The 14,193-nt window shown below is 37.3% G+C and overlaps 1 protein-coding gene across 8 annotated transcripts in view; it reads right to left on the bottom strand.

Moving 5' to 3' along the window:
• Window positions 1–14,193, bottom strand: part of DNTT (DNA nucleotidylexotransferase) — a 151,795-nt gene that overhangs the window by 70,136 nt on the left and 67,466 nt on the right. For all 8 annotated transcript variants that reach the window (XM_071812024.1, XM_071812022.1, XM_071812029.1 and 5 more), the window contains one exon: window positions 12,152–12,277. In XM_071812024.1, the coding sequence (XP_071668125.1) occupies window positions 12,152–12,277 (126 nt within the window). The remainder of the gene's footprint in view (window positions 1–12,151; window positions 12,278–14,193) is intronic.

Below are 14,193 nucleotides of genomic sequence, written 5' to 3'. Positions count from 1 at the left end.
CCTTTAGAATTGTGCCCAAGCATAAGTAATCCAGCAGGTCATTACATGACATTGCTATTTTCAGACACAAGCAAATGGGAGTCTCTGGCAATACTGGAAACCACCTTATTTTTGAACATGTAGCCATGCTTCTATTTAGTAACTTAGGGAACAAACTCTCTTTTTCCTCATTTTTCAGATGTATGACCTATGCAAATAGAAACATTTTCTTTAATGGTACTTCAGCTATCCATGGTTTGGTTTATCTGATGTTGCGCTCAAAAAAACCTGGAGATTGCCAGTGTGATGATTTTTTTTTTTTTAACTATCCATATGTCATTTACACAGCTTTAGACTCCCCCTCCCTCCCAGCATATATATTTAATATATATATAATATATATTATATATCTTAATAGAACCAATGTTTAGAAATGAAGAGTAGGGAACAGATTGCACAGTAATGGAGAAGAGAGGTAGTTTTTGCTTTCTCAGTGTGGAATGCTGAGTTTTGGGAGAGAACAAATGCCTCAAGAAGAGTTTTTGAATAACCTAAGAAAACTTGTGAAGCCTTGCAGCTGATTAGCAGCTGTAAATTCGAGTTCTTAATGAAACCTTGCACAAAGCCTCAAAAATTTTCAAGACTGCAAAATGAACTAGTTTCTTCAGAGATGTTTAAGACTGTACCTTTTCCAGAAGAAACTTTCACTGTTCAAAGTACTTATCTACAATGCATCCCACACCTTGCCATTTGGGATACTCTTGTGCACCATTCAAATGGCACATGGCAGGCCTGGTACAGATCACAAAAGAGCCAGTCTTGCAAGCTCCCACACAGCATCATGTCCTGTGCTCCTGCCAGACATCCCATTTCTTACTCTTCATCCAGTCTCTCAAGAACAGCCAACAGACGTCAGCCTTGAAAGGGCCATATGTCCCGTTGTACCAGTTCCTGCATATCCCTCCTGGTCTCCAACTTGCTCCGGTTTCTTTTTTGACCCACCAGGCATTGCAAAATAACAAAGAAGTGGCTGTCAGTGTGCATCTTCCTGCAATTATTACTTCTCCGAGCTGTAGTCCAATTGTTTGTTCAGAAACGTTTTTGGAATAAAGATGAGTAACACCCTGTGATACAGATATCAAGAGACAGCAAATGGCCTACGAGAACAATGACTGCAGTGGATACTAGAAAGGAATAAGATTAAACAGTTTATTCTTGCACTCAGTGTTTATAGGATCACTGTTCACATTTAGGCTCAGATTTCATTTCATTTGCAATTAAATGTGTGTGGGAAAAGTTTAAAGAAAATTAATTTTAGCTTTTTCTTTTATTTTTATCTTAGCATTAATGTGATTTTATATTGGCAGATAAAGCAAATTAAAAACCAGCAGGCCTCGCACATCCTAAATGCTACATGTATAATATTTCCAGGTGAACTGGAGTGAGTTCCAAGTCCATGAATTGACATGACAGCAAATCCAGTGAAGTTATCCCTTCTTTACACCCATGGAATTGAAAACAGCATCTGTCACCCTGCAATGAAGGAACACAGCCTGATTTAAACAACAGCAATAAAAAAAAAAAAACACCTTCCTTGAGCTACAGTCATTTAGATCACTAAAATAGAACAACATCTTAAAATTAAATGTACCTATCACAATGAATGTAGATTATTTATATAGTGTATTTCATCCTTTTGTCAGTTTGAGAAAAAAAGATCATCTGATATGTTTTGTTGTTCAGATTATAAATATTATAGTCTCACTGAACCAAAATGAAAGTTCTAATTAAAAAAAAAAAAAGTTGTCTCTACTGACCCTAAGATTTACAAAACTTTCGTCTTAATGATTCAAAAATACGAGATCTTAATTGATTTGACAGTATCTTTTTAGAAGAAATAGGTACCTTACCTGAACCACTTCGCTTTTCTTTTTTCCTGTGTTACCACATTAAAGTATAAAAATAATTAATTAGGGTTTGCTACAGAGGATTTGCTTTGTTCTATATTATCAGTATAACTTCACTCCTTGATCTCTCTATGAATCAGTCACCTGTTGTCCATCTCACTGGAACAATCCTTCCCTTAGCTGTATATTTATTTATCAGCTACTTCAATTACCCTGATTAGTAAGTGCCGTGCAATGTCATTTTCACAACATTTCATGAAAGACATCTTGAGATAGAGAGCAGTTTAGCAAGATGCTTGATCTAGAAGTTTCTACCCATTCATTCTTTGTCAGCTTCAAAGATTCTTTCCTACTATACAATAAAAGATGCTACTTCTTGCTTTAAGTCAGGTTTATAGTTCCAATCACAAAATTATGATTAGTTTTACTTTCTCTTTCTCTCTTTATAATTAATACACATAAATACTCAAGAAAGCAGTGTCTTGCAAGAAATTCCTCACTCTGATTAACACTAGCAGAATTAATGGGGGCCAGATCCCAAAACATATAGTTGCTACATTCTTGTTCAAATAGCCTACACAGACAAATACATCAACAGAAAATAGTTCTCAGAAATATTTGCTCAGCAGTATGTAGTAATGACAGAGACTGGCAAAGTCATCTTCTTCATTAGGAAATTCAGAAAGTCTAGGGAGGTTTTTTTCTCACTCCCAACAGGCGGCCTCTCACATGTACATTTAAATAAGTGTATTCTACACTAAATAATCAGCCATCATGAAAAAAGTGTCTGCGTATACCAGCACCACTGCTGTTTTAGAGAGGTACTATCCCCTTTACACTACCAGGAGGGCAGCTTTCAGAAAAGCAGTGTCACCACCATTATTGAAAAAAGACAATCACATGTAGCATTTTACTCAGAGGCTATTGACAGTCAATGAGAAAATATAATCAAAGCATTTTTATCAATCTAGCTTGCATTTTTCAGTGTTTTCCTGGCTTTGCAAAGCTCATTAAGCTGCTTTAAATAAACAATTAAATAGTGTTGAATATTCATTATTCCCCATATAAAACATAGCCGGCAAATGCTGCAATTAATTACAGATCTGTCTTTTTACATAAAACCGCTTTTGACGTTCTTTTTGATAAAATCTTCCAGCTTTAAAAAGAGAAAGCAACTGATCTCCAAGTGGAGTTGCTGTCTGTTGAATATTATAGTCCATATTGAATTATATTCCAGAGGGGAAGAGCACATGAAACTCCTATATTAGCTGAGAAAAAGCTTACAGTCTATTAGATCTCTACTGAAAATTATTCGTGGTTATATAAAAAGGAAAATTACTGTCCTCTCATTTATTCATTTATTCTAAACCTTATTTCTTACCTTAAGAACCTCACCACATTATTATCAATCAGATCAATACTCAGACTGCCTGTTTAAAAGGTACTATTTTATAAGGAAATGAGTTTTCTAGATTTCCAACATGTGGGATTTCATAATCTCTGGGGTATTCTTTAGGGACTGCCCTAATTGAATGTGAAAGAACATTTCAGTTCTTCGGTATTGAAAAATTTCTGTTTGTGCCCAAAATTGCAGAATGTATGTTAGTGAGACTTGAGCTATGCAAAAATTTGGGGATGGAATGGAATGGACTTCTAGATCCCAGTGCATCTGAAGAAAAGTACACAAATATTTTGTTGAAATACATTAAAAATAAGGAAGACGATAGATGTACTGACAGAAATTTTGAAGCCCATTTAATATATGGTATTTAAGACCTAATAAGATTAAAATATCATAAATAAAGCAAAGTTATTAGTATGCATTTTAATATGTGCAAGATACTTAAATATTATATTATAAATGCTAAAAATAACAACACTGAAATCAACACAAAGAGCAAGATTCTCAACTAATACGTGAGAAAGTTCTCTGAAAAACTTAAAAAATAATAAACAATAAGGCTGTGCTGGTTTATGTGTGCTGAATCCAATAACTTCCAACACAAAAATCAGAGTACACGAATCCACTCGCATTCAGAAAAGCAAAAGAAGCTAATGGTCACATGCTGTGCTTCATAACATCCTGCTTGTTTAAATAAGATTGTCAGAGTAGTTCTATTGCTATGTGCAAAATAGTCTTTAACAGACTCAGCAAGAACAGATATCACCAACACTATACTACCAAGAAAATATTTTAAGTCTAATCTGTTCTGTAAAGAAAGCATTACAGTTTCATGGATGGGGCACCTGTCTTGTTCTCATTCCTACACCTCCTGCTCCTCTGCTGTGTGACCTTGGAAAGCTGCTTCTGACCTCCATGCCACTGTTTCCCTTGCTGCCTTTCATTTGCTGTCTATTAGGGCTATGAACTCTTCAGGGCTTGAATTGTCTTTCACAACGTGTTTGTACAGCATCTCTTATTAAAAAGGCTTCTATCTTGCTTGAGCCTATGAATGCTACCGCAGCACAAAAAATAAATAATAACATACATGATACCTGGTTGAAGGACTACTATACTCAGACCAGCAATTTGAGTTAAATTGCTTTTGCTCCCAATAATTGTTTTCTACTTGAAGTTTATTTGTTAAGCTGTTAATCTAAAGAGTGGGTCCTAGTTTTCATCACATTGCTGTTGCCAGTTTGTCATCCATTCAAAACTGACAAAAGTGATTTTAAAGAGATTTAGAATGAACCATTCATTCAAATAATTTTCCTACTTTCCCCAGTGTAAATCCTGATTTTATGTCTCAATGGGAAGATACAAAGGACATGTGAATACCTTTTGTATACACAGACAAAGTAAATACTTTCAGTGCTTATTTCAAGGAGAATTAACTAATGAGGCATTCTGTACTGTAGATCAAAGTGAATAAAATAATTAAATTTTGTTCAATCTGAATATTTTTTATTTGTAATCTTATTTTTGGTATCTGAACCGAAAAGCCCAACACTTGCCCAGGTCCAAATATTTTATCATGTCATCTTACATCAGCTGGAGAAAAAACACAGCTGAATGAGAGTAACAGTAATAGCATAATGTGAACAATCCCAAGGTCTTTGTACACAGACTGTTATTAGAAATATCTGTTACCTCCAGCTGCTCCTCATATTAACCAATAATAACAGCTTCATTTCTTACAACTGAAAAGTGTGATACTTTTGAGAAGTTTCCATATTTTTTTACATAATGTGAAAGAAAACAAGACACTTGTGAGAAAAGATTTGCTGACAGAGTACAGTGTTAGTGTCAATCACATAACACTGCCCTAGAGAAGATCAAAACATACAGTGTAATAAGAAACACAAAATCTTAAAAATATATTACATGTATTAACGTAGCCAAAGAAAGGAGCGTAGACTTAAAGTATGCATACAAATTTGGTTGCCAAAAAGTGCAGGTGTATATATATTCTGTCTGTATTTTAGGGATCAGCCTCCTGCTTATCTTAAAAATGAGACCAAACCACCAATTCATTTTGGATAGGTATACACTTCATATACATTTATAGAGTTTGTAATTTTGATGTATTGTCTGGAGAATTTTTACTGAAATAAGCTATGTCAGTAAGACAGTACATGATATTAAGGTTATGCATTCAGTTAGTGGTTTTATACCTATAGACATCCCACGTTCATAATAAAATTAAAGTTGAGGTTCTCCTGAGGTCTGTTTTAAAATGGAATAATAATAAATGCTTGAGCCACTGGCATAACTGGTACATGTTTTGTAGGTTAAAAAGAAGATGAAATACGGATTTTTTTTCTCTCTCTAACAGAGTGAAAAGGAAACCAGGCATCTTTCCCATGCTAGGCATCCACATTCTCATTACCATGAGTAACAGCCAAAGCAGAGTAACATTCAGTAGCATTAGCAATAAGCATCAGAATCACAGAACCATTTGCTTCTGACTTAATTAGTTTCTTCTGTAAGAATTAAATTGTGTTTTCCTCACAGAAGAATGTCTGTCTGAATTTTATTGCAGTCTGGTATTAATACTAAAATTCAACTACCCCTCTCCGGCACAGCAGAATGACTCCATTTATTTTACCACATGAAAACACAATGCAGCCCCCAAGTGTATATTTTCAGAGGAAGAGGGGGAAGATAGCTAGCTATTTACAAATGAGCCAGAAAACAATATTGTAATATTATATTCCATAATAATGTTAATTTTTAAGACAAACATAAAGGAAACATGCTAAGGTACAACCTCTGCAGAAACAATTTGCCCTTTTGTTTTGCATCTTTGCCCATCTGAGCTCACCTGTGGAGTCAGAGCTATGCATTCAGGTGCACTCCTGAATCATCCAATTCACTAAATTCCGTAGCAGTGGTTCCCAGCCTATGTACCAAGATGTCACAGTACCTGATGCACAGGGACCCAAAGACTGCATGAAGCCCCACACGTCTGAAATGGTGGCATTTCTTCTCCATGAACTGCCACACACAATGCTACTGTCTCCTTGGCATGCAATTTGACATTTTTAGTCTATTCTTCACACAATAGGCCTTGCTACTATTCAACAGCTCATTAAAAAAAAATAATTTGGGTGGAATTTGTTTCCTGCTGAACATAGTCATGAAATCTTCGCATCTGCACAGTCTTTGCCAACCCTTCTGTAGCTTCTTCATGATGTACAACTGGTTTGTCGCACCTTTCTGTAATTTATTTTCTGGCTATGTGTGCTGGTTTTACTGAAAATGATTTAAATTTGTTCATGCAGTTAGAAACCTTTTCTGTTTCATAGCCAGCACAGTCATTATTTTGACTTAGTTTGAGAACAAGAAGATAACACCCCAGAACAGAGTTAATGTTTTAAATTGCTCTAGTCTGAGAGCCAAGGATGTTCTGAGTGCTCTGCCCATAGATGTGAGGCATCACGGAATAAGGGCATAGATGGGGCAGAGCTTGACTGACATCCGAACTGATTTATAAGAGTATTGCTTCCATTAGCATTGTTCTTCAGATTTAAGGAGAGTTGGGACCTCCTGGTCTCTCTCTGGCTTTTTTGCTTGCTTTTCTCTCTTTGTTGGAGCTGGGGAGTTCTGTTCAGGACATTCATTAGTCTGGCCATTTGTCATTGGAAGGGGCACCTGCCATCCTGCTATTTGCAGAGGTCTCTTGGCCTTTCTCCCTTTTTCCTATTTCTCTCTCCAGGATCAGCTGTTGGTACCAAATGCTGCTTCCTGGGACTGGCTGCTTGGTGTGGACGAAGTTCGTGAGGAATTGAGTATATCTTATTTTGTATTCTATTTCTATTATATATATATATGTGTGTGTGTATATATGTGTGTATATATATATATAACATATATATATATAATTTACTAGTAGTGTATTAGTATTTTGCTATTTTATTAAACTGTGTTTATCTTAATCCAAGTTTCTCCCTTCTCTTTTGATTCTCTCCCCTGTTTGGTTGAGGTCAGGGAGTGAGTGAGTGGCTACTCTTGTATTGCTAGCTCAGGTTAAACCATGACACTATGACAACAGAAAGGAAACGTGGGACAGCTGAACATAGAAACTGCATCTATCATGTCAAACCATCACAATGTCCTGATGAGCTCTCATCAAATATCTCTGCTATTTTGTTTCAGTAAATGGTCTTTGATGGTAAAATATATACAGAACAGGTCTCAAGGTTAAAACTAAACACTGATTATCAATTTCTTCAGAAATCAAGTCTCCCAAAGTGTCTCTTCCAAGAAATCAGCACATTCAAAGCCTTGTTGTACGCATGTCACTGCCTGTTAGCAACTATTTTCCTGTTCTTCTGAAGAGAGTACAAGGTGCCGAACACTAACTACTGTTCATTCTCAAACATTACTACTCATTTGAAAAAGGAATTTGATACAGGGTATCAGGGCAAAGCCCAGTAAAAGAAAGAATCTATGAGTTCATCCAAGAATGCATAAGCAAATAATAGCTTTGTGCCCCTGTTACAGGCAGGATTGAAAAATATACTTTTCAAGCTAACCAAAGAAATCAGAAAATCTGTAAGAAAAAGGAACAACCCTGAGTCACAGAGTAAAGCTGTTAGAACAAAATACTATCATCAACGCATAATTCAAGATGGTTTGGACCTAATTTTCAGGATGTACGGCATTGAGCCAGGGAAAATCTGTCATTTAATGGTTGGTTGCCCACAGCATGCACAAGTGAATTATACCAGTGCTTCAGTGTATTTGCTAAGTGCTCACACTAAAAAAAAATCTGTTGGAACACTTTTATTTGAGAACCTGAATTACAGGTTTAAGAAAAGACTGACAAAACAACAGCAAAACTAAAAATCAGGCTGCTGTGACATTAAGCAGGCTATCTGGCAAGCCTCCAGGGAAGGGGCCAGCTCTTGCAGTCCATAAACACTCAAGTGTTCAGCTGTCTTGGCAAGCTTTGGTTGTGAGGAAAAAGAGCAACAGCTCTAAGGAGTTGCATTACAACTGTCAAGGTGCAGATGCTAGACAGATTCATACGCATTATCAACCTGTCCAGTACCATCTCCATAAATAGAGCATGAACACAATACAGTCTCAAAATATGAGGATGAAAAACTGCCACCTTTGTCATTTCGAAACCCCGTTTCTACTCAGACTCAGAAATGTTTGATATATAGGGGAACAGAAGGGAGTCTCAGTGCTTCAGTCAAACTGCCCTGTTTCTAATATGTTCAGTAAAATTCATTTGTCAAATACGAATTGTACTCTGACATTAAGACTGCTTCAATGATAAATCTGCAAGTAAATTAAGGACTGTGTCTCTGTGAAACACAGGTATAACAGAAACCACTCAATGAATATGTTGCTGCTATCATAGTTTTCATCTGAACTGAATTTTGGACTAGATTCAGGAATTCAACACCTAGAATACGAACTATATATTCACTAGAGTTCACAGAATCACACAATGTTAGGGATTGGAAGGGACCTTGAAAGACCATCCAGTTCAATCCCCCTGCTGGAGCAGGAACACCCAGATGAGGTTGCACAGGAAGGTGTCCAGGTGGGTTTTGAATGTCTCCAGAGAAGGAGACTCCACAACTTCCCTGGGCAGCCTGTTCCAGTGTTCTCTTACCCTTACTAAGAAGAAGTTTCTTCTCAAATTTAAGTGGAACCTCCTGTGTTCCAGTTTGTACCTATTGCCCCTTGTCCTACCATTGGTTGTCACTGAGAAGAGCCTGGCTTCATCCTTGTGACACTCACCCTTTACATCTTTATAAACATTAATGGGGTCACCCCTCAATCTCCTCCAAACTAAAGAGACACAGCTCCCTCAGCCTTTCCTCGATGCTCCACTCCCTTAAATCATTTTTGTGGCTCTGCGCTTGACTGTCTCAAGCAGTTGCTTGCTCTTCTTGAACTGAGGGGCCCAGAACTGGACACAATATTCCACATGTGGTCTCACCAAGGCAGAGTAGAGGGGCAGGAGAACATCTCTCGACCTAATAACCACCCCGCTTCTAATACACCCCAGGATGCCATTGGCCTTCCTGGCCACAAGGGCACAGTGCTGGCTCATGGTCATCCTGCTGTCCACCAGGACCCCCAGGTCCCTTTCCCCTATGCTGCTCTCTAACAGCTGGTTCCCTAACTTATACTGGAGCCTGGGGTTGTTTCTGCCCAGATGCAAGACTGGCCTTGTTATATTTCATTAGATTTTTCCCCGCCCAACTCTCCAGCCCGTCCAGGTCTCACTGGATGGCAGCACAGCCTTCTGGCGTGTCAGCCACTCCTCCCAGTTTGGTGTCACCAGCAAACTTGCTGACAGTGCACTCTATTCCATCATCCAAATCACTGATGAATATATTGAATAGTACTGGTCCCAGTACTGACCCTTGAGGCACTCCACTAGATCCAGGCCTCCAACTGGACTCTGCCCCATTGACTTCAATTCTCTGGCTTCTTCCCTTCAGCCAGTTCACAGTCCACCTCACTACCTGGTCATCCAGACCACACTTCCTCAGTTCAGCAACAAGGATGCTGTGGGAGACGGTGTCAAATGTTTTACTGAAATCAAGATACACCACATCCACTGCTTTGCCATCATCTATCCACTTGGTTATGTCCTCACAAAAATGCTATGAGGTTGATCAAGCACGACTTCCCCTTGATGAAGCCGTGTTGATTGCCCCTAATACCCTCTTATCCTTGATATGCCTTGAGATGGCACCAAGGATAAGTTGTTCCATCACCTTCCCAGGGATGGAGGTGAACTGACCAGTCTATAGTTACCTGGGTCCTCCTTCTTGCCCTCTTTGAAGACTGGAGTGACATTTGCTTTCCTCCAGTCCTCAGGCACCTCTCCCATTTCCCACAACTTAGCAGAGATGTTGGAGAGTGACCTAGCAATGACTTCAGCCAGCTCTCCTAGCACCCGCAGGTGCATCCAATTTGGACCCATGGATTTATGGATGTTCAGACTGCTTAACTGCTCCCTAGCCCAGCCCTTATCAACCAAGACTCCTCCATCGTCCTGACTTCCTCCAGGGCCTCAGGGGTATGGAAAATTACAGCACAAATTTACAAATAAAGATATTAGATTTTTCAAAAATTAAAATTTTAAAGATATCATTAAAAGGGAGCTACCTTATTCTAGACCTTTCTTTCTGTTCAAAATTTAAAAATCAATTAAAACTTCATGCCTTCTGGGAGCAGTCATTGTGCTTTGTCATTATCCATCACAATTTTAATTTTTTACCTTCAAAACGACTGACAAAATATCCTGCTACAGAAAATGCAACAAAGGCACAGACTCCTACATTCCACTGTTTTCAGGAAGAGTAGAACTAAGGCGCATCTGATTTCTTCAAGAGGGCCCATATTTTACAGTATCTTTAAGTCACACTGTATGTGATCTGACATCTTCCCCTATAGCAGTGTGCATTTGATACTTGTAAACAGTGAAAAAGAATGATTGCTTTCAAGAGGTTAAACAATAACATTCACAGCCTTGTTTTTCTAGCAGGAGGTGGGGCACAGTAACCATTTCAAAAGAAGCAATTTCGAGAATGTTGGAATCACTGGGGTTGGTAGGGACCTCAGCAGGTCTCTAGTACAACCACATGCTCCAAGCAGGATCAAAACTCAATTCCCACCAGGTTGCTCAAAAAGGGAATTTTTTTTCAATAAGCAAACAGGTTAACCTCTTTGAGTACCATGAACACTACCATATAATTGGCATAATTGATGATTATTTCAAAGCATCACTACAAGGCAAAATTTAGGTTGTTTAATTTTTAACTGTGCATTCCCAGATCAAGACATTTCAGAGATGCTTTTAGGTTTATCTTTAATTCCAAATTCTCTAAGGTTTTACTACTTACTTTGTAAATGGGTTTTATTCCAAATTACGGCTGTTATTCTTTTTATATGGATCTTACAAATGATATTTACTTGAAAGATTTGTGCATATTTATAGGTACACACACAAAGTAAAAACATAATTATAAATAGCAACAAAATAAATAATGAAACTTCAGGAAGTGTTTCATGTTATAGGTGAAACATATGAATGAAACTACATCTGATTTATTCAGACTATACTACAGCAGAGTCTCTGTGTCAATTGTTTCCTCTTGCGTAGTTGTCACTGAATATCTAGAGCCAGCCAGAGGAGTCATTAGGCACAATAATTTAAGCGGAATTTCGATCAGATGACTCAGGCTCTTCATACCTACGGAACTGTGTGATGCTACGAACATTAAATAGGATATATGACAGTCTCCAAGATTTCTATTTAACTGAATAATTTAAGTGCTTTTTTTTTTTCATCATGTTAAAGTAATTACATTGATCATGCAACCTGTTTTCATATTAAGCAGTTCTGAAAATCTGAATATTACAACTGCTCTTTGAAGAACTGAACACCTGGGCAAACGAGAAAGCAGCAAAACAATTGTGAAGTACCTTGGACTGATCTAAACCAAACTTGATTATCGTTACTTTCAACTTGTCAAATTAGACTGTGATGAAAAGCTAAAAGACATTTTCAGAATGTTATTCTATAATTTGTTTTAAAAATTCATGTGTTTACAAGCTATTACTCTATTTAAAGATCCATCGTGTTAAGCTTTCAGCAATACTTAAAGGAGGCAATTAAGCTTGCACTCAATTTTAATATGCCAGATTCATAACTTTCATAAATTGTTATCATTGCGTTGCCTATTTAACTCATGAATTTGTTGATGATGTAATTGAAAATAATGAATCAAGTACTGTATTAATTTACTTGTATTAATTTGGATTTCATTGATACAGTAAATATTACCGTGAATTTCTTGTTGTAGTTATTTAAAGTTGTCTTCCTTTGACACGAATACTGAGATACTTTGCTTGCAATAAAAGATGGCACTTCTGATTCAGGTGTATTCAAAGGAGGAGACTGATCTTGTTCCTAAAAAAAAAAAAAAAGGGGGGGGGGGCACAGAAATAAGATTTTGTTACACACCTATCAAATAGCTTAAAATACATTCATGAGCCCCAAATATGTACATTTAAAAATAAGAGAATAATAATGCCCCTATCATTTCCCTAGGGAAAACATTTGATTTCACACTGGTCGCACTGGCAATACCAGTTTATCTGTTGTTTACTGGGATTTTTCATTTTCATCAGTAGGCTCTTGTACGGAGTTTCCAATGGCACTGCCATTAAAAAAAAAAAAAAAGTCTCTCTACACAGCAAGTCTCTCTTCTACACCTTTTATTGCAGTAAGACTGAAAACCTACAAAGCTTTAAGGGCAGATAGGCTTGAAAGAACAGAGTTTTCCCAGAAAACACTAGATGACTCAATAAGATCAAGGATGTTAGACCAATGTGAAAAAAAAAAAAAAGAGACGCTCAAATAACTGACTTTTTCAATCTGTAGCTAAATTCAGTGGTGAAGGAAAAATCTTTCCATGACTTTAGAAAATAAACCTTTCCCACCCTCCTCCAGGTAAAAAACTTTTTTTGTTTGGATGTAATTCTTTAAGCTAAATGTCTTATTTTTGGGTCACTATAAAGGAAAGAAAATCTTTACAAACAGCCATAGGAGAGTTGTCTCCATCCTTTCATCCAACAGCTGGTGTTCACCTTATGATGTGGTTTCTCATTCAGCCCCTTCTGTACATGCTGATTCAACCCTGACATCATTTTTAGGTGTTCATTGGAGCAAGGAAAAGGAGACAGTTGCCAAATCTTAAATGGGAGTTTCCCAAGCATCAGGCTACCTACATGCTCATTCACTTTGTGCCTAATTTTGCTCTATGCAAAATCGACCAAGATGAACAAAGAAGTCTGTGGGCAACCCACCCCAGCAGAGTAGGAAGAGAATTCTTATGAAAGGTAGGATACACCGAGTCACATTCCCATTGGCAAAAAAAACATCCCAAGCATGAGTCCTCAACATGTGAGTGTCCTGAGCAACTGGAAAAAGACAATCTAGCACCATCTTTTCTGCTTCTTTATGTCCTTTAATTCTTTTACTTTCATTAAAAGTGCCCAAATCTGAAATATTTTGGAAACACCCAAAGTGTTCTCAGCATTTCTATATACTTTTTGCTGTTTTTCATTTTGTCTGAAAACATTTGGTAGATCTATGAAAAACATATTGCATTGCACTATCCAAAAGCCACGGGGAAATGTTTCAACAACAAAATATCACAAAGATACACAGAGGAAATTTTCACCCCAAAAATGGAACAACGAGCCCTTTCTCCCCTGTATCCAGAGACATGCAAACATAAAGGTAACATCTCTGCTTGGCAAACCTATAAATATGTGTATGTGCCTTTCACACACACACCCCCCACATATAATTTCATGCTAAATTGCCTTATATTTGATACAGAGTAGTTAAATAATAGTATTCACACACACACATAAAAGGCATTTGCTTGCACAGCTGAAGGAGCAGTGAATTATACGGCAGTTTTCATAGTATACACTGAAAGGAAGGAAGCTATTTTATGTGTAAGACCACTCTTGGGAATAACTGAAATGGGTTTCAGCCAGGATCAACAGCACAACTCATCCACTTTTGCACACATTCATGAATTATACTTTAAAATTGATTTTAAATCATATAAACTATGATTGATTACAGCTAATATACTGCTTGAAATTATAGCCTCAGCTGCAAAGACTGTGAACAAACAATGTTACTGAATAGAATATATAATAAGCTGTTATCTTCATTAGGACACAGATACACAGAGAACAAGAGCTCTACATTGTAGCACTACTTGGCATTTTGGATGAGAGCAAAATTAATGTGGAAACCCTATGTGTTTAAGAATGATAGACTGGCACATAAACATCCTATTCCTG

The sequence above is a fragment of the Patagioenas fasciata genome, chromosome 8, assembly GCF_037038585.1.
Source record: "Patagioenas fasciata isolate bPatFas1 chromosome 8, bPatFas1.hap1, whole genome shotgun sequence".
NCBI classification, from domain to species: Eukaryota; Metazoa; Chordata; class Aves; order Columbiformes; family Columbidae; genus Patagioenas; species Patagioenas fasciata.
The sequence above is the reverse complement of the archived record's forward strand: the minus strand, read 5'-3'. Positions and strand labels throughout refer to the sequence as shown.